The following is a 21881-nucleotide window of genomic DNA, read 5'->3' as shown; positions in this document are numbered from 1 at the left end:
CGAGAGGGAAGCGAGGAGGAGTCTGGGATAGGGAAGCCACGACTTTTCTTGTGGGGCCTGGAGGAGCAGTCCTACTCCTGTTTTACACTTACCTTGGACCTCTTCTGTCTGCAGACCAGCTGCAGACCTACTTCAGCTTGGCGAAAAAGCCATGGTGGCTTCCCCGCTCAGGTCCCGATAAATAGGACCCGATTTGCATAAATTCATGAGGCACTTGCCTGACTCATTGACATTCAATGGCATTACCATCAGCATGTCCCCCACCATCAACATCCTGGAGGTGACTATTGACTAGAAACTCACGACCAACCACATAAATGCAGCGGATCCTAGAGCAGGTGAGAGGCTGGGTATTGTGTGACGAGTGGCTCACCTCCTCACTCCCCAAAGCCTCTCCACCACCTACAAGACACAAGTCAGGTGTGTGATGGAATACTTTCCACTTGCCTGGATAGGTGCAACTACAAAAACGTTCAAGAAATTTGACACCATCCAGGACAAAGCAGTCCACTTGATCAGCACCTCATCCACTAGCCCAAGGATCCACCCCCTCCACCATCCACCCCCTCCACACATGGCTTCAGTGTGTACTATCTACAGGATCCATGGTAGCAACTCACCAAGGCTCCTTCAGCAGCACCTTCCAAATCCGTGACCTCCACCACCTAGAAGGACAGGGGCAGCAGGTGCATGGGAACATCATCACCTCCAAGTTCCCCTCCAAGTCACATTCCAGCCTGACTTATACATATATCGCCGTTCCTTCACTGTTGCTGGGTCAAATCCTGGAACATACTACCTAACAGCATTCTCGGAGCACCTTCACCACACAGAATGCAGTGGTTCAAGGCGAAAGTCCACCACCACTTTCTCAGGGCAACTAAGGATTAGCAATAAATGCAGGCCTTGCCAGTGATGCCAACATCCCAAGAATGAATAATAAAAAAAATAAAGGTTGCCTTTCAGATCGCTAGAGGTAATAGTATCAGGAAGTGTTGGATGGTGACCATTTTCTGGACCTGAACTTAGGAAAAAGCTTGCTATCTGAGGGGCTTGAAACATGAATTTTGGCATTTTTGGAAAATAAGCAGCCCGGCGATGCCTTTTTCCTTAGGAATCCCTCTTTACCTTTGTTTTGAGGAGAAGGATGATGGGGATCAGAAGACAGCACTGAAGGATGTCAGACTGGTAAGGCACCACAGGCGCTGATTGGCATTAACCCGCAGACACTCACTGCACCTTGCATGGTAACCTAGGTATTCTTATCTGAATTTATCAGGACACCAATGCATCATAAGGCTGGACTTCCAAGAAGAGACCTTGAAAGAGTTGTGCCAGCTGCTTGCTCCAGTCCTGAACCCTGCATCAGCCCAAGCCATGGCACTACCTGTGGCAGTGAAAATGACAGTGACATTCAATTTCTACTTTTTAGAATCATTACAGGCAACATTCGGATTATGTGTCATTTTAATCAGTCAGCAGCCCACCACTGCACTAAGCAGGTGATGGGTGCTCTCTTTCGGAGAGCTGTCCAGTTTATCTCCTTTCCGATGGACATGACCTACCAGTGGGAAAAGGCAATACAAACTTACAGAATAGCTGTATTTCCCCAGGTAAAGGGGCCATTGACAGCACACACGTTGCCATATGTACTTGATTGCAGAATCCAATGAACTACATAAACAGAAAAGGTGTCACTCCCTTAATGTGCAGCTTGTACGCAATGCCAAGCCCATAATGTCAGTGCCTGCTACCTGGGGAGCTGTCAATGTTCATACATTCCTAGACAGTCAAGAAGCCTCATACTCTTTGGTCCAGGTCTGGTTGGCTACTTGGGGACAAGGAATATCCTTTACAACAGTGGCTGATGACCCCTAGAACCCCTCAACCAGTTAACATAAGAACATAAGAAATAGGAGCAGGAGTAGGCCAATCGGCCCCTCGAGCCTGCTCCGCCATTCAATAAGATCATGGCTGATCTGATCCCAACCTCAAATCTAAATTCATGTCCAATTTCCTGCCTGCTCCCCGTAACCCCTAATTCCCTTTACTTCTCGGAAACTGTCTATTTCTGTTTTAAATTTATTCAATGATGTAGCTTCCACAGCTTCCGCAGCAAATTCCACAGACCTACCACCCTCTGAGTGAAGAAGTTTCCCCTCATCTCAGTTTTGAAGGAGCAGCCCCTTATTCTAAGATTATGCCCCCTAGTTCTAGTTTCACCCATCCTTGGGAACATCCTCACCGCATCCACCCGATCAAATTGAAATACAACAAATCAGTTGAAATACAACAAGGTGCAATGTGCTACTAGAATAGCTGTGGAGCAGTCCATTGACATTTTCACAGCTCATATAAGATACCTGATCAGTCAGGGGCACCTTCCAAGGCAGTCCCACCAGGGTCTACAGGAATATTGTGGCCTGCTGCATGCTTCACAATTTAGCAATCCGAAAAGAACAAAGTCTAACAGGTTTTCTGCCTCTACCACCCTTTCAGGCAGTGAGTTCCAGACCCCTATCACCCTCTGGGTGAAAAATTTCTCCTCAGCTCCCCTCTAATTCTTCTATCAATTACTTTAAATCGATGCTCCATGGTTATTGACCTCTCTGCTAAGGGAAATAGGTCCTCCCTATCCACTCTATCTAGGTCCATCATAATTTTATACACCTCAATTAAATCTCCCCTCAGCCTCCTCTGTTCCAAAGAAAACAACCCCAGCCTATCCAATCTTTTCTCAGAGCTAAAATTCTCCAGCCTTGGCTACATCCTCATAAATCTCCTCTGTACCATCTCTAGTGCAATCACATCTTTCCTGTAATGTGGTGACCAGAACTGTATGTAGTTCTGGGGTGATTACAAATGCTAGATTGAATCCAAGATGTCAGTGAAGCTTTCACATCTATACATGTGAGGCAATGTGTAGTGAAAGGATGGTTCATGAGGTGCCTTAACGTTGAGCTTGTGCACTGAGGCTGGAGTCAGTCAGCCAGACCCAAGGAGACGCAGCAATGTGAAAAATGCTCCTGAAGCAGTGCTAGAATAGCAGCTGGAACTACAAATCCATTGTGGGAAGTAGGGAGAGAAAAATCCTTTATCATCATGCAAAAGACTGAGAAATAGAGGGAAGTTTGGAGAGGGGAAGGGAAGAGTAAACTAAAAAAGTTGCATCTTAAACAAAAACTACAAATCCACCATGGTAACCCAAAATATTCTAATTTAACCAATTGAGAATAATAGGTTTGCAGGGAGAAGAAAAATAAAGTTACTTGCATCTTAAGCAAGCTTTGCAAAAATATCTGAAGGCTTGTATCTTTTAGCATCAGTGAGGTACACCTTATTTTTGCTTTGTCATTCACGTGATATATTGGGATCGAATTTTGTGTGGCGCATACATCAGGCAGGTGGAGGGCAGGGCATCTGATCTGCCCACCAGATCCAGTCAGCAGGAGGCCCCAGCCATTTTCGTGATCAGGTCTCATTAATGTCATTGGCAATCTGCCAGAGCTAATCGCGCTCCCTATAGGCAGCTCACTTGCAGCCCTTAAAGAGGAGGTGCACTTTTTTAATGGTGGTTAGTAGAAAGCAGCACGATTTTGTCCAGGGCCCCAAATTCTCTGATGCAGCTGTACAGATGCGCATGGACCAAGTCAGCAGCAGGAAGGAGGTCCTCTACCTTAAGGCAGCAAGTTAAAAATCTACTCCATGATTTTCTGTGATATAGGCTCTCATAGGACATCAAGGTATTTTCAAGTGTACGACACAAGATGTGCCTGTCTTGTATCATGGCTTACTCTGACCTGAATAGAAATAATGTCATTAGTGTCGATAATGAATTGTTGATCAACATTTACTTGAAGGCATTTACTCACTTCAACTAATTTGACATGAGACCATGAAAGCACGCACCAGATTTTCTAATTTAAAAGAAATCAGAATCTCAAAGGTCTAGAACTATTTAAGAAAAAATCCCTAGTATGGGAAACACTTAAAAGAACAAATGAACGAGAATGAGTTACAATGCATATTGTCTGCCACTTCAGAATTTTCAGGCAGCCAACTGTGCCTTTAAATACAGCTTCCTGCGGTTGCTATGGTTAAGATAATAAAGTTTCAGTCTCAATTTATATGCTGAAGAAAGCATTTGATGAAGTAAGCGAATCAAAATGTTTCTCTTTCAAAAAACAATTTTCATTCTGAAAATGAAGGAGACGCATTCTTGCTCTTATTAGTTCCATGCTGAAGCTCTAAGTGACCCAGTAATAAATTAACTAAATATGCATTTTACATCTCAAAACTACCAACACGCATTACATTGAACTTTGAACAACAAAACCAATTTTTTGCAATCAGTTGTTTGGTAATAATGTAAATGATCTTTTGAACTATATTTGTAATATGAAAAGTTCCTAGAAGTTGTGTAACAAAAATATCACTGTTGAGATCAGAAGTCAAAATGTGCTTCACGAATAACGTGATGAAACTTAAAAAAGCTTTCAAAAATTATTTTAAAAATGCTTCCCAGCAAGGCCTAAAGATGAACATCTTCTAATATTGTTTTATAATGGGCCGGGTTTTGCTCTGAATGGCGAACGAAGCCCGCCACACATTAGACTTGGACTTGCCCATAGACTTTTCATGGGCTTTTGCATGGCAAGTTCCTCTCATCAGGTCCTCAATCCAGTGCAGTGTTCTCTCCCGGGCACCTGGGGCCTGTGTGAATGGGGCAAGCTGCTGTGTACTTCCTTAACCAATCAAATTGAAGCATGTTAATGAGCAGCGCCATTACAGAACCAGTAAGTTAGAATAGTAAATTTATTGTAAAATCAGGTACAGAAAGCAAAATAAAGAGAGGGTAAGAAAGATTGAATTAAAAGGCAGAGATAAATGTGACATAAAGAAAAAGTAAAAAAATAAAAAAATTTAATTTTTTTTAAATGTCCAACAACAATTAAATTGTGACGGAATGAGACTCCACACTTGCAAAATTTTCAGTGCCAGAGAGGTTGTTTGGCAGTCATTAAGACTTAACGTGCCATTAAAATTTTGGAGAGCGGATGAGGGAAGAAATCAGAAATTGGCCACCCATTTTCTTGCTAAATGTCGACTACAAGATTCTGTCTAAGGCCATCGCCAACAGGCTCAAGTCTGCTCTGGAGCGGGTGATCCACCCGGACCAGACTTGTACTGTACCCGGCAGGAAGATCTCTGATAGCCTTGCGCTGCTCTGGGATATGATCGCCTACGTGCAGGTCAGGGGGGTGAACATCTGCCTCATCAGCCTGTACCAGGAGGAGGTTTTTGACAGACTATCCCACATGTACATGATGGACGTGCTCTCCAAAATGGGTTTTGGGGAGGGAATCTGTGATTGGATCCGACTGCTCTAGATGGACATCCGTAGCGCAGTCCTAATCAATGGGTGGGAGTCAAGGACCTTTCCAATCAGATCTGGAGTCAGGCAGGGCTGTCCTCTCTCTGCGATCTTGTTCGTATGTTGCATCGAGCCGTTTGCCGCGTCCATCAGGTAGGACGCTGGTATGAGGGGGGTGACGATCCCAGGCAGCAGAGGCTCTCAGGTTAAGGCCTCCCTGTACATGAACGACGTCACTGTCTTCTGCTCCAGCCAGCAGTCGGTCTACACACACTGATGGGCATCTGCGACCGTTTTGAGTTGGCCTTGGGGGCCAGAGGGAACCGAAATAAAAGCGCGGCCGTGTTCTTTGGTAGGTGGGAGACCCGATCCTTTGTCCCCTTCACCATCAGGCCCAACTAACTGAAGGTGCTGGGGATCTGGTTCAGGGGGCCCCTGGCCTGCACAAGGAACTGGGAGGAGCGGATCACTAAGGCCAAACAGAAGCTTGGCATATGGGTGGGACGATCCCTGTCTATAACCGGCAGGAACCTGGTGATAAGGTGTGAGGTATTCACGGTGTTGCTGTACGTGGCCAGTATCTGGCCCATTCCCCATAACTCCGCCATCACAGTCACCCGAGCTATCTTCCACTTTGTCTGGAGATCCAAGGTAGAACGTGTCTGCAGGACCACCCTGTACAAGTCCCCAGACAAAGGGGGGGCAGAGCGTCCCCAACACCGCTCTGATCCTGATGGCCACCTTTGTGTGTGGCTGCCTCAGAATATGTGTAGAGCCCCAGTATGCAAACACTAAGTGTCACTACACGTTCAGCTGGACCGTCCCCCCAAACCTGTCCCAGGTGGAGAAGTTCTTGAGGAGGGACCCCTTCGAACACAAGGCCACCAGACAGTGGTCGACACGAAATATTCTTAGAGTCCTGCAAGTAACTGAGAGAGTGGACTTGATCGGTTCCTTCCCCGACCAGACAGTTGAGGCCATTTGGCAGACCGTCTCATCGCCGGAACTGACCAATTGGCACCAGGATATAGCCTGGATGGTGGTGAGAGAGGCCCTCCCAGTGCAGTCCTTCCAACACACACGGAACCTCAGCGCCACCATGAGCTGCCCTCGAGGCTGTGGGGGGAAGAGACCGTCATCCACTTCCTGATGGGCTGCCCCTTTGCACAGAGGGTGTGGCGAGAGATGTGTTGGTATCTGTCCCGGTTCACAGACATCACACCTCAAACCATCACACCTCACAGACATCAGAGGCTGATTTTCACTTTCAGCGCATGTGGGAACCTGGAGGTTGAAGATCCACTGACTTCAATGAAATGGAAAATCAGGCAAGGCGCATAAGAGGCGGCCGATCCGCCACTAACAGCTTACCGCCCTCGCCAGAAGTGAAAATCGGACACCACGTATCCATAGGGAAAAATCATGATTGCCTTAAATAACCATTATCTGTGAAGTTAACCATTCTGATTTGCTATATGTGAATCAATCAAAAATCAGAACCATTCACTAGGCAGACAACAACATCTATTAATCAGCAGGAGGTAAGCAGCACAAAACTGAGCCATCAAATTGGCTAATTTTTGTTAAAAGCTACCATTCACAGATCAGGAAAAGAATAAACCAAACAATCAAATTGCTCAATAAATGTTGTTTTAACTTCCTTCCGCAGCCAACTACTTTTCAAGCCATTGGCTATAAACATCTACATATGTAATTTACAACAAAGTAAACTCATATGCAAAAAAAAACATTCTGAAAGAAGGCACTACACTTAGCCATAAACCAACCCACTTTTTCCTAGAAATCACTAACAACTTCCCTTTTCACACGCTTACCACTTTCTCTGGAATCTTGAACTGGTGTTCTAGAGGTTAAAAGTGCCTATTGTTTTACCTGGGCTTTCCTGCTGCTATTTCCCAGGCTCTGTGTATGTTGTACCTCAGTTTGCAGCCTGTCAATTTTATGACCTGCAAAATCTTACTCTTGGAAAACTATTACTCTTCTGCAGAAATAAATAAATGAAGTCACAAGTTCATGCAGCACAATTTGATCTATTTTAGAAATTCTCTACTGCCAAAATAAATGAACTTGGACAACAATGTAATAAAATGAATTGGCAGGTACTCTTTGACTTGATAGTAAGTAGTGTTTACCAAGTAACATGGGGGGCTTGATGTTACCAGGCCTGCGGGTTTCCGGCGGGTTGGGTTTCGGGAGCGTGGTCAACACGCTCGGTGAAATTAGTGGGTTGCCCGCGCGATCGTAGCAGGCAACACACTAATAGGAATCAATTACCTGCTCCTCCGGGGTCCACGCTGCTGAACTGCGCGTCGGGCGGGCTGCGCATGCGCAGTACGATCTGTCAGCTGGAGGCTCTCTAGTTAAAGGGGCAGTCCTCCACTGACAGATGCTGCAACCAATGGAACAAATTACAGCATGGAGCAGCCCAGGGGGAAGGCTGCTCCCAGTTTAATGATGCCTCACCCCAGGTATCATCAGATGGGGTGAGGAGGAGGGCGAAGACAGAGATCTTCCACCCGGCGGGCGGGAGGAAGCGGCCAGCCTCTGCCACCAAGAAGGCCTGGCTCGAGGTGGCAGAGGGGGTCACCTGCGCAACCAACATATCGCCCACCTGCATACAGTGCAGGAGGCGCTGCAATGACCGCAGTAGGTCAGCCACAGTGAGAACACAAAGTCTTTCCCCTACACTCCTTCTGCCACAACCCCGCCCCAACCCCACATCTCCTTCGGCACCGCCAACACTACTCTGTCACATCACCCCTCATATCCACTCAAACCCCATCCTCATCTTACCTCCACCTACTCACCTCGCCAGTACTCATCCTGCCACTAACACGCGACCCAATCCTCATACAATCTCATGGCTCTATCCCATACTCACCCTCTCGTGCATCTCCCTCACGGCCAGCCTCACTCAACCTGCCACCACCTGTGCTGCAGCCACAGGGCATGCGTCACATATGTGCAGTAGGCAGCGTAAGGCAAATGTTTCGTGAGCATGAAAGGGGTGCACTAGGGTGTCGGAGGGTTTGCCATGGGTGTTACCTATATTGAATTTCAGAGCAACAAACAGCACACATTATATTGGCACCACCACTGCCATGTCTCCGCGAATCCTGTCTGTTGTGTCCAATAATGCCCGCTCCTGGGTATCACTATGAGGACCCACCACTGATGCCACCCATCGTGTTACTGCAGAGTAGGTGCAGGTGTATTTGCAGGGCTCTTCCGCGCAGACCACTGAGAGACATCGGCGGTGTAGCCGGCTGCACCCTGGAAGGATGCGGAGGAGAAGTTGTGGAGGGCAGTGGTGACTTTGGCAGCGACAGGTAAGCACTTGGTGCTGGGGCCAGCCAGGAGCAGCTCGGCATGAAAGAGCCTGCAGATCTCCACGACTACATGTCGAGCGAATCTGCGCCTCCGTGTGCACTGCTGCTCGGAGAGGTCCGGGGAGCTTCGCCTCGGTCTGTGGACCATGTGGCGAGGGTAGTGCCCTCTGCGATGCGTCTCTCTCTGCGGTAGCCCTCCCTCCTGCTGTGCAGGTGGGCGTGCAACAACACCGTGTTGGGGGGCTCCACGTCTCTGCGGCGGACCGCGTGGACTGCGAGGCTGCTGGGGCTGGTCATGCTGTTCGTCCTCCGAGGGTGTCCACGCACCACCCATCTGGCAGGTGTTGGTCTGAGGGGTTGTGCAGGGTAGGTGGGTGGTTCCTTGGACTGGGGCTGCGGTTTCGTGTCGGTCTGTCCTCTGGCTTGGCGGGGGGTGGTGGGGGGCAGGGGTTGCCCTATGTGACGCGGTGGCCTCCTGCGTGGGTGAGGGCTCTCCCCCGTGGAGTGCACCTTGGCAGCTGCCACAGGCTGCTGGCTGCAACACGCCTGGTAGGAGAGAGACTGTTTCCCCCAGTGTGTGAAACAGTCTGTGATGCAGGTAAAATCCCACACTTCCTCTTTTGACAGCTGATTCAGCTCATTAACTGACCTCAACAAGCAAGGTAAGTACTCTCAAGTGGAACCCCGCTGCCTACGGGATTCCCACCAGCGGGGGCCACGCACGCAGCCCCGCACGTCATCGGGGAACCCGGAAGTGGTCGGGATCGCGGCGCGATCCGGTCACGTGACCTCATATCGGGACTTCCGGGGCCCCCCCGCTGGAAACCCGCAGGAAACCCGACCCTAAAATCAAGCCCGGGGTCTTTTGGAGCACTCTGGATAGTAATTGTAATGGAGATTGATTGGTCTTGGCCGAGGACTTCAGTTAAAGATCTGTTGCAGTCTCAGTTCTCTTCTGCCTCTTGAAGATGGCCTTCCAACTATTCTTTGGAGGTCCCGCTGCACAACTGCCTGGATTCCCCTTGCTGGCAGGAATCCTGCTGGGAACATGTAATGAACATATAACAGCCGTGGCCAAGGAAACTGGACTGGAGTCACAGCTGAGTTGGGGTGGTGGGTGGAAGTCCCACCCCAACCCTAGGAGTGGTAGGAAAAGGAAAATCCAGCCCTGGGAGTCAAGTAAAGAGTCAGCTGCAGAAAGATGATTGCATAATTTTTTCCCTAACTTTTAGGTATGAGCAATACAACAGCAGATCAACTATGTAATATATAACAAGTTGATTTCCTGAGGTATTGCTCACTGGTAGTCTCACTTGAGCATGATTTAGCTGCTAAGATGGAGCTGTATTTAACTTGGTCTGTCCCTTTAAGGCCATTGCTCAAGTACTATTTTGAACAAGTGGTCTAAATAGCTACTTGTTCAAGGAAATTAAAAGTTAATTGCTGAGGGAAGTTTCTTCCGTGTAGCAGCTACTTGTAAATCCCTGACTCCTCCATTTGGATGGAGGCCAGGTCAGAAAAAGCAACAAGAAATGTGTGCCTTTCTTGCTCTTTTTTATACTTTTTTAACAGATTGTTCAGTTGAAGTGTGGTGTCTTTAGTGCAATAGAAAGGCACTGGATGCAAGACTTATAGACCAGTAAGTCTAGGCTCAGTAGTAGCACACTCTCGCCACTGAGTTAAGAGGTTGTAGGTTCACAGCATTGTGCACATAATCTAGGCAGACACTTCAGTGCAGAACTGAGGGAATGCTGCATAGTTAGTGGTGCCATCTTTCAGATGAGACGTTAAATCAAAGTCTTATCTGCTCTCTCAGGTGGATGCAAAAGAATCCACTATTATCCAAAGAATAGCAGGGGAATTTACTTGCTATCCTGGCCAATATTTCTCCCTCAAACAACATCATTAAAAAACAGATTATCTGGTCATTTATCTCATTGCTTTTGTGAGACCTTGCTGTGCGTAAATTGCCTACCATGTTTTCTCCATGACACCAGTGACTATCCTTAAAAAGTACTTAATTGGCTCAAGGCGCTATATAAATGCAAGTTCTTTCTTTACTGGATCTCCCATGATGTTGCTCATGGCATTAGGGAGGGCATTCTTCTCCATGATTTACCCATCCAAAATTGGGCAGGATCGCAGCAGAGAATAAGGAAAAATTCAGGAAAATTGATGAATGGGCTGCTTTTATTTTTTACGTTGAAGATATTTTTGAACGAAACCTAATATGGTCTCTTGTTGCTATTCCTTAACTAATTTGTCAGTAAGAAATAAACATGAAGCAAATTTATCTTAGGAAAAGAATTGTGGACGATAGCTCAGTGGAGATGCTTGTCATGTCATTAATATCCTCAGTACGCAGTTCATGGGTATAATGGCATGGAAAAAGGAGCAAAGACCTGTAACGCATTTCCAGCAGTTGAGGGAAGTGGGGGCAAGTGCAGAAACCTCCAACTTGAAACTGATGGGAGCTTCATTATCTTATTATGACGATATGGAGGTGGTAATAATTACGCCTTCTGCATCTTTTTCCAGTCCATGCATTCCTTATTCACGCCTATATAAATTGGGACTTCAGAATTGCTAGCCTGCGCCTTTACCTAGAGAGTTGGTTAAAGGGGCAGCAAGCAACATAGAGGTTATGTTAAATTATATTTCTACAAGTATTTGTGTGCGATATTGTGGATCTCTTTCACTTCTGGTGAGCTTTGTGGGTCAAGGGCTTTGCAGGGCCTCTATGGGTTACTTATTGTTTTTCCCAACGTACCTCTTCATACAATGGGTGTTTTCTGGGAATCCCACTTTATATGTATTATTTGGAGGAAGAAGGCAATGACAAGGAATGCACAGGTACCAGGAAAGCAAGGCTACATTACAGAAGGAGGGCTACTTGTTTCCATTAGCTTGCCAACTGCTTCTGTCAGTCAAAGTGAGATTCACCAGGAAGGTTATGACATACTTGTGCCACATACTTCAGGTTGACCTCCAGCCAGACTCTAGAGCAGGCACTGCCATTGGTTGCAAAGGTTACCGCAACCCTGTGCTTTTTTGCTTTGGTTTGCTTCCAGACTGGCAGTGGGGACATCAGCAGCATCAATCAATCAATTTGCAGTGCATAGTTACATTAAGCAGGTGACTGATGAATTGGTTACAAGATCAAGCAATTACATCATGTTCCTCATGTACAAGAGGCAATAGAAGAGTGCCTAGGATTCTTCCAATGTTCATCGTGCAATTGATTGAAAACATTTAGCCCTACCTGCAACTTCACACAATAGTGCGCTATACGTCAACTAGAGGAGCAACCACTCAATGCGCAGCGTGTCTGTGACCATCTGCACAGGATAATGCAGGTGGATGCTTATGTAAGTGGTGGAACCTTGCTTTGTGCAAACTGGCTGCAGTGTTTCCCTACATTACAACAGTGGCTACAATTGAAAAATAGTTCATTGGCTGTGAAGCGCTTTAGGTCGTCCTGAGGGCTTGAAAGACACTCTAATTAGGTAATTTTAATTTTTAAAAAGAGACATCATTAAGCACACCATATGTATGGTGAATCAGTGATTACACTGCCATGACAGATTTGAGGAATTGTGGGGGAGGGGTGAAAGAGTGCCAGTACAGCCTGGCCAAAGTTTCATAAATCATTGTGTCTTGCATGCTCCATACCTTTGCTCTTCAATGAGGAATTATTAAGGACCTGCCAGAGCACAACGCCACAGAGCATCACCAAGGAGATGTCGCTGAAGAGTCTGAAGGACCTGCACAAGCACCTTTGCCAGCTGAGCGAGCCATTGAGCTGTGTCTCATAGACAATAACATTTCTTAATCACCCCATCTACCCTTTGCATGAATAGTTTTCCCATGCCCTGCAAGAAGTGACCATCCTCCACATTTGCATAGAAAACAAAATAATCTCTCAATTACACATGTCTTTCCCACACAACTAAAACTGTGTGCACATGCTGCAACTCCAATGTTTTATCAAAAATGTGATGTGCCTCTTGATACTAGTGCCTGCCACTGTTATGCATCTCATTTCTAACAATCTATATGTGTTGTGCGATACTACCTAATTCTGTGCTGCTTCTCAGTGCAGTCCCATGGCTGGAGCCTGTGAGGTGGTTGGCAGCTATGTACCTACCAGAGTCTCCTGGGATTGAGGTGGCACTTCATCTCTGTGAGCACTGGCCTGAGATAGTCCAGTTACAGGGTGCAGCACTTCCACAGTGAGTGAAATCTGGCCCTGGCTGTTTACTGGCACATTTGCAATCATCAGAGGAGGGGGTGGCAGAATGACAGACATGTGTTGTAAAGCCAGTATCATCCATTGCCATTTCATGTTTGCCCCTGCTCCTAAGCCCCACGTCACCATATAGGGGCAAAGAGGGCTGATGTACTGTCATGTTACAGGATGGGTAGTAAATTGAGGGAATATCCCTTTATTTGAAAATGGGGGAGTAGGAGGTAAGGTTCTGGTGTCCAAGATAGACTGTGTTACACAGAAGAGATGACTGTGATGAGATGAGCTCTGATGCCCCTTGCAGTATTCACTGAGGAATCCTCTGAATGCAGGTATCATGATGCTCTCTGAGTTCTGGCTCCAAGCTAGGCCCTCCTTGCCAGCAATGTCTAAGTCCAGCCCTATTTGTACAGCAAATCTGTGAAGGGCACAGCAGTCTACAGCTATGAATGACGCACAATCTGGAGCATACTACAAAGTCCCTCCCAACCTGTATAGGAATCAGAAACTTGCCTTTAAGACCCAGATGGTCCTCTTGATGACCAATCTTATGGTGGCATGTGTCTCATTGTACTGCTCTTCTGCTGCTTTTTGGGCCACTCTTAGTAGGGTCATTATCCATGGGAGCAGGGGGGTAGGCTTTGTCACTCAGAAGTCATCTGTTGATATAATTTTCTACCCTGAAGAGGTCAGGGAAGACCAAATTTCTAAGGATGAATGTATTATGGCAACTTCTGGTCTATTGGACATTGGTGTGTAGGATCCTCTGTATGTTGCCACATACAATCTGTACAGTGAGTGAGTGGAACCTTACCTGTTCAGGCAGTTAAGGGGGTTTTCTGTTGACGTGTACAAAGCAACATGGACCACCACTGATTACACCATGGACTTTTGGAAAGTCAGCAACTACGTAAAAATGGATGGCGCTATCCCTCTGCTGTCTTGCTGTGATGTCAAAGCTGATGAATTCCCCATATCTCTCATAAAATGCATCAGTCACCTGACAAATGCATGCCCGTATTGCAGCCTGGCTGACATTAGAGATTCCCCTTGGCTACCTGAAATAATCCTATGCCATAAAAGTTGAGTGCGATGGTCACCTTCTTAGCCATCGGGAGACTAGTGCAGGCAGATGAGCGTGGCTGCAGATCCCCATGCAATAGGAAGCAGAGCTGCCCTATGGACTCTTTGGTAAAGCACATTTTTCTTATACACATCTCTGCCCTAAGGCACTCATATGACCTGTGCTACCAGTATATCCTATGCGGGGTAATATCTGGTGATGTAAGCTCCTTAAAGGCTGTTTTACTTTTCTTTGCTCCTTCTTGTGCTGGTCCTCCTCCTCCACCAAGATAATAGAGAATCCCTCACTGTGGGGGAGGGGGTCAAAATCCATTGGTAGTTTCACCCTGTCAGAAGCAGTGAGAAGCAAGTCCAGATCTGTATAGGAAGGATGCCAAAAAAATGCTATAAAGAGAGTGTATACCAGATAAGAAATTGCTAGTGAAACTCTCCAGACTCTTCAGGCTCAGAAACTCCTCACTTACGCTTGACTCATCTGATCTTGGCAGCAGCTGCAACTTATAAATCTCAGGTAAGTTAACCTGAGTGCATTGAGAGTATAAAAGAAGGAAACTCAGAGCTGTAGTGTCACTCACACTCATTATAATACATTTATGATATATTTAAATGAGGGCACTTGATTGCAGAAGGGAAAAAATCATAAGGGAATGGGATGAGCGTTTTTATGGCAGAAAATCAGCATAAACAGCTTCTGACCTAGTTTTCTGCCACAAAAAGTTACTTGCCCCAATTGTGCACTAGAATTATGTCATGAATAGAATAGAATCATAGAAGTTTACAACATGGAAACAGGCCCTGCGGCCCAACATGTCCATGTCGCCCAGTTTATACCACTAAGCTAGTCCCAATTGCCTGCACTTGGCCCATATCCCTCTATACCCAACAAGGAAATTCACTCCTAACTACTCTAGCTCAATTAGGGTTGCCAACTCAGGTTGGGTGTACTCCTGGAGGTTTCCCACCTCGAATCACCCCGCCACACACTCCCGCCATTGGATCATCCTCCAGGCGATACTGCCTTCCCAATGCCAATTGGAAAGGGAACAGTCTCTTTGTTACCCAATTGGATTATTCTTGACTGTTAGTGAAATAGCCTTTTTCCCATCTCCAATATTTTTATAACTAATAATTGAAAGTGTTCAAAAAAAATGAAAAGAACAATTTTTTTATTGCCCCTATTATTTTTCTCCTGGGTTGCTCACAGCAGTGTCCTGGAGGTTAATCTTCAATTTCGGGATACTTCAGGACAATTTTGGAGGGTTGGTAACCCAAAGCTCAACCCTTCAAAGGCAAACTGGCTCAGGATTTTTGAAATGCCGTTTGCTTTTTTTCTGCTAAGAAATCTCAGATAGCTATGACTGAGAGAGAGGCTGCCCATTCTCAGAGCACTGCTCCTTTAAAATAGTCAGCTAAAGTCCCCGCCCACTTAGTTATTAATCACAGAGGGCCCCAAACTGAGCCTACACTTAGAACTATGGGTAATAAATAATACATTGCTCATGATTTAATTAAACCATTCAATCGAAATTGAATGAAAAAACCTATAACCATGATACTTTTCAATGAATGTGACCATACCAGCTAACTGACCCCTAGGAGTTTCCCATTGTTTACAGTTTCAGCATTTTGCTTAAGCAAGCAACAACAATATGTGAAGCCTGAGTATGGTGACTGTCAACATTATTACTTTGCCAGGACTAATTCATATCTGTTTCTTTTGCCTTGCAGGGTTTTCACAGGTAGAGCAACAGTCTATGGACATGCCTGATGATGATTCCTCAGACGACCTCATTCCTCTGAGGGTGCACCGTTCACAGGACATACAGCCATGCACCAGCGCAAATACTCGCACTTCGGTGGGTCCAGTTAGACACTTAGTTGGGTTTTCACCTGGTGGTTCACAATTCACAACTTTGCATGAGCAGACACTAGTGACAGGGAGAGTCCACGTCGGGTGGCACACTCCTTTCCAAGCTCTGCTCAGCTGGCCACAGATGCTGAACCCTAAGGGCAATCATTGAGAAGGAGAATGATTGAGATACAGCTGCACCTTTGTGAGGTACTGGCAGGCGTGCCACGCACACTCTCCACAACAGCAGAGAGGATGGAGGAGTCCAACTCCAACAGTAATAGATTGGTGTTGAAGGTAATTGCGAGAACTTCTGCAATGGAGAATGGCCGCCTACGTGGAGCTTCAAGCACGGCTCTCAAATGAGTCAATGCAGGCCATGACCACGGCCATGCAGGAGATGTCTGCCATCTTAAATAGGATGACAGAGGCCTTATCCGTGGCCTTTCAATGAGTCAGTAATCTGCAACAAGGTGCTCTCCAGCAGAGTGGTGGGAGTGATGTGGCGGTGGCCCTGCACAGGGATGATGGTGAAAGGGGACATGGAAGTGGGAACTCCACTCAAAGTGCTCCCACGTCTTACCCGTTGCCCCCCACCCCAACCAGTAGCCGACATGCTGTCTCCTCTCCCGCTGTCCGAGTCTGTCCCAGCACAGGTGCCAATGCAGCAGTCTTTGGCAGGGCCCTCAGGGCCCCCAAAACCCAAAGGTCGCAGGCCAAGAGCATCTCAACAGTCAGAACAGGGATCTGAGCAACCTGCCACTAACTCCGTGGAAGCCACAGTGTAGAAGCGGTAGGAAGAGTAAGAAAAAGCTATTGTAATTCACCGAGGGTATGCACATGGGTGTTTGACAAAATGTTATGTTGTTAAGTTTCCTTTTTTTTATAATGGCACATAAAATTTAACTATTTGCACCACATCCCTGTCTTGCCCATTACTGCGTCCCGAGTACCAACTCGTCCTTTCAGTTACTTCATTGAGTAGAATGGGCCTATACTCTGGAGTTTAGAAGATTGAGAGGTGATCTAATTGAAACATGTAAGATTCTGAAAGGGCTTGACAGGGTAGAAGCTGAGAAGCTGTTTCCCCTGGCTGGAGAGTCTAGAATGAGGGGACATAGTCTCAGGATAAGGGTTCGGTCATTTAAGAACATAAGAACATAAGAAATAGGAGCAGGAGTAGGCCAATCGGCCCCTCGAGCCTGCTCCGCCATTTAATAAGATCATGGCTGATCTGATCCTAACCTCAAATCTAAATTCATGCCCAATTTCCTGCCTGCTCCCCGTAACCCCTAATTCCCTTTACTTCCAGGGAACTGTATTTCTGTTTTAGATTTATTCAATGAAGTAGCTTCCACAGCTTCCTGGGGCAGCGAATTCCACAGACCTACCACCCTCTGAGTGAAGAAGTTTCCCCTCATCTCAGTTTTGAAGGAGCAGCCCCTTATTCTAAGATTATGCCCCCTAGTTCTAGTTTCACCCATCCTTGGGAACATCCTCACCGCATCCACCCGATCAAGCCCCTTCACAATCTTATATGTTTCAATAAGATTGCCTCTCATTCTTCTGAACTCCAATGAGTAGAGTCCCAATCGACTCAACCTCTCCTCATATGTCCGCCCCCTCATCCCCGGGATTAACCGAGTGAACCTTCTTTGTACTGCCTCGAGAGCAAGTATGTCTTTTCTTAAGTATGGAGACCAAAACTGTATGCAGTATTCCAGGTGCGGTCTCACCAATACCTTATATAACTGCAGCAATACCTCCCTGTTTTTATATTCTATCCCCCTAGCAATAAAAGCCAACATTCCATTGGCCTTCTTGATCGCCTGCTGCACCTGCATACTAACTTTTTGATCTTCTTGCACTAGGACCCCCAGATCCCTTTGTATTGCAGTACTTTCCAGTCTCTTGCCATCAAGATAATAACTTTCTCTCTGATTTTTCCTGCCAAAGTGCATAACCTCACATTTTCCAATATTGTATTGCATCTGCCAAATCTCCACCCACTCACCCAGCCTGTCTATATCCCCTTGTAGGTTTTTTATGTCCTCCTCACTCTCCACTTTCCCTCCCATCTTTGTATCATCTGCAAACTTTGATATGTTACACTCGGTCCCCTCCTCCAAATCGTTAATATAGATTGTAAAGAGTTGGGGACCCAGCACCGACCTCTGCGGAACACCACTGGCTACTGGTTGCCAGTCCGAGAATGAACCATTTATCCCAACTCTCTGCTTCCTGTTAGATAACCAATCCTCCACCCATGCCAGAATATTACCCCCAATCCAATGATTCTTTATCTTGAGCAATAATCTTTTATGTGGCATCTTGTCGAATGCCTTCTGGAAGTCTAAATACACTACATCCACTGGTTCCCCTTTATCCACCCTGTACGTTATGTCCTCAAAGAACTCAAGCAAATTTGTCAGACATGACTTCCCCTTCGTAAAGCCATGCTGACTTTATCCTATTAAATTATGTTTATCCAAATGTTCTGCTACTGTCTCCTTAATAATAGACTCCAAAATTTTACCCACCACAGATGTTAGTCTAACTGGTCTATAATTTCCAGCCTTCTGCCTACTACCCTTTTTAAATAAGGGTGTTACATTAGCAGTTTTCCAATCTGCCGGGACCTTTGCCGAGTCCAGAGAATTTTGGAAAATTATTACCAAAGCATCCACAATCCCCACTGCCACTTCCCTCAAGACCCTCGGATGTAAGCCATCAGGTCCAGGGGATTTATCCGCCTTGAGTCCCATTAATTTACTAAGTACCAATTCCTTAGTGATTATAATCATATTTAGCTCCTCCCCCCCTAGAGCCCCCTGTTTGTCCAGTGTTGGGATATTCTTAGTGTCCTCTACCGTAAAGACTGAAACAAAATATTTGTTCAGCATTTTTGCCATCTGCATGTTTCCCAGTCTCATCCTCTAAGGGACCTACGTTTGCCTTAGCCACCCTTTTTCTTTTTATATAACTATAGAATCTCTTGCTATCTGTTTTTATATTTTTTGCTAATTTATTTTCATAATCTATGTTCCCTTTCTTAATCAATCCTTTAGTTACTTTTTGCTGTCTTTTGAAGACTTCCCAATCTTCTATCCTCCCACTAAGTTTGGCTACTGTATATGTCCTTGTTTTTAGTCAGATACTATCCTTAATTTCTTTACTTAGCCACAGATGGCTGTCATTTCTTTTACACCCTTTCTTCCTCAGTGGAATATATATTTTTTGAAAGTTGTAAAATAACTCCTTAAATGAACACTACTGCTCATGTACCGTCTTACCCTTTAATCTATTTTCCCAGTCCACTTTGATCAATTCCACTCTCATACCATCACAGTCTCCTTTATTCAAGCTCAGTACGCTTGTTTGAGAACCAACCTTCTCACCCTCTAATTGGATATGGAATGTAACCATGTTATGGTCACTCATTCCAAGGGGATCCTTAACTAGGACATTATTAATTAATCCTGGCTTATTACACAGGACCAGGTCCAAGGTTGCTTGCCCCCTTGTAGGATCAGTTACATACTGCTCAAGAAATCCATCCCTAATACACTCAATAAACTCTTCCTCAAGGCTGCCCTGCCCAATTTGATTTGTCCAGTTAATATGATAGTTAAAATCCCCCATAATTATAGCTGTTACCTTATTACATGCCTTATTTCTTCCAGCAGAGTTGCAACTATTGGGAGGCCTATATACTACGCCCACTAGTGTTTTTTTCCCCTTATTATTCCTTATCTCTACCCAAACTGTTTCATTATCCTGATCCTTTGTCCCAATATCATTTCTCTGTATTACAGTGATTCCTTCCTTTATTACCATAGCCACCCCATCTCCCCTTCCTTCCTGCCTCCTTCCTGATTGTTAAATACCCTGGCATATTTAATTCCCAGTCGTTGTCACCTTACAGCCATGTTTCTGTAATGGCCACAAGATCATACCCATACATAGTTATTTGTGCCGTTAACTCGTCCATTTTGTTATGAATGCTACGTGCATTCAGATAAAGAACTTTCAAATATGTTTTGTGACACTTAGTTCCTGATTTTTCCTTTCTATCTTGATGTTTGTCCTGGATCTCCTTCATCTCCTCGGCGTACTTGCTGAAGTCGCTGCTGAACTTGGACCAGGCTTTATAGGGGATGGTGATGGAGTTCCTGTAAGAGGGCTTCACTTCACTCACTCGCATGAACACGCCGTACTTGTTGGAGCCCACGTCGAAGAAGAAGCGCTTTCTGTCCACGGTGATGGACGTGCCCTCGGGCAACTCAGACTGGCCGCACGGCTCGTCGTCCACGCCGTAGTCGTCGATCAGCTCCGCCAGCGCGTCCCTGAACTTGATGAGCCCTTGGGCCGGCAGGGCGATGGTCTGGCCTTGTGTTCCCCCCAAGCCGGGGCCTCGATTTAAGGTCTGGCGGATGCGCAGGAAGCGACCTCGCTGGTTCTCCTTCAGGTCCATGTAGAACTTGCGGTTCTCCCGCACCAGGAACTCGCTCTTCAGCGCACGGTGGGGCTCGTCGGAGCTCAGGCCGGCGTCCGAGTCCGAAAGGCCCAGCTGCGCGTAGTGCTCGATGAAATCCCCGAGGTAGTCGCGGAACTCGGCCGCCACCGCCATGGAGAGGGTCAGCCGGCTCTTGTTGCCGCCCGCGCCCACCTCGGCGATCTTGATGAAGCGGCCCTTGGCGTTCTGCTTCACGTCCAGGTAGAAGCGCTTGTTCTGGATGTCCACCCGCTTGGAGGCCAGCTCCTGGGTCTCCTGCTGCTGCTGGAGGTCGGCCATTTTCCATTTCGGACTGATATGAGATGAAATTTCTTCACTCAGAGGCTTGTGAATCTTTGGAATTCTCTACCCCAGAGGGCTGTGGATACTCAGTTGTTCAAGGCTGAGATCGATAGGTTTTTGGTCTCTAAGGGAATTAAGGGATATGGGGATCGGGCAGGAATGTGGAGTTGAGGTCGAAGATCAGCCATGATCTGACTGAACGGCGGAGCAGGCTCGAGAGACCATGGGGCCTACTCCTGCTCCTATTTCTTATGTTCTTATGTTCATGATGAATGTCAATCCATGACGAGACCCATTGGGGAATGTGTAATGGGTGTATGCTTGGTTGAAAAACATTTGCAAAAGTGGGTGTGGAGGGGGGTGGGTGTGGTGGTGGTGGTGGTGTGAGCGGGCCGGAGGATTTCATTTTTTTTCCAGTGTGAGTCATTAGCTGAACCTTTGAGCTATTACGGCATCCCGGACAGCAATGTACACGACTGGTCGACGATGAGTGCCCCATCTTCATATTGCTCGTCGTCCTTGTCCTCCTCTTCTTCAAATGTTCACATCATCAGAAGATGATTGATTTGCACCCTGGTCATCCTCCACCTCTAACCCTCTCTGCTGCGCAACATTGTACAGGGCACAGCACACCACTATCATTCTGGACACCCTCGCTGGCAAGTACTTAAGAGCGCCTCCAGACCTATCTAGGCACCTGAAGTGCATCTTCAACATGTCGATGGCTTGTTCAGTAACATACTTGGTAGTCATGTGGCTCTCGTTATAGCACTCTTGCACTTCATTGGTAGGGTTCCTCACAGGTGTCATGAGCCAAGTTTGAAGGGTTTATCCCTTGTCTCCTATGAGCCAGCCCTTAAGTCTGTCTCCTGGTAGGAAGAGGTTCGGAATGTTGGACTGCCGCAGTATAAAAGTATCATGATCGCACCCAGGAAATCCGGCGCACACCTGCATGAACCTCTCCTTGTGGTTGCACACCAGCTGTACATGGAATGAAATCCATTGCTGTTGATAAAAACTCCTGGTTCATCTAGTGGTCCTTGGATTGCCACATGTGTTCAATCAATGGCACCCTGCACCTGTGGGAAGCCAGCCAGAGAGGCGAGTCCGACTGCCCACTCATTCTGGCTATTGTCATCGCAGGGAAAGTTGACATAAGTGGACACCCTGGCAAACAACTC

At 46.5% G+C, this 21881-nt stretch overlaps 1 protein-coding gene across 1 annotated transcript; it reads right to left on the bottom strand.

The window, feature by feature from the left end:
* Window positions 1-5772: 5772 nt before the first annotated feature.
* On the bottom strand, window positions 5773-20697 carry LOC137308402 (transcriptional regulator protein Pur-beta-like). Its single transcript, XM_067977145.1, has 3 exons — window positions 19950-20697; window positions 15775-15943; window positions 5773-6049 (listed from the first exon to the last, which is right to left on the bottom strand). The coding sequence occupies exons 1-3, from the start codon at window positions 20695-20697 to the stop codon at window positions 5773-5775; spliced, it is 1194 nt and encodes a 397-aa protein (XP_067833246.1).
* Between the last annotated feature and the right edge of the window lie 1184 nt (window positions 20698-21881).

Source organism: Heptranchias perlo, chromosome 3 (assembly GCF_035084215.1).
Source record: "Heptranchias perlo isolate sHepPer1 chromosome 3, sHepPer1.hap1, whole genome shotgun sequence".
Lineage (NCBI taxonomy): Eukaryota > Metazoa > Chordata > Chondrichthyes > Hexanchiformes > Hexanchidae > Heptranchias > Heptranchias perlo.
The sequence above is the reverse complement of the archived record's forward strand: the minus strand, read 5'-3'. Positions and strand labels throughout refer to the sequence as shown.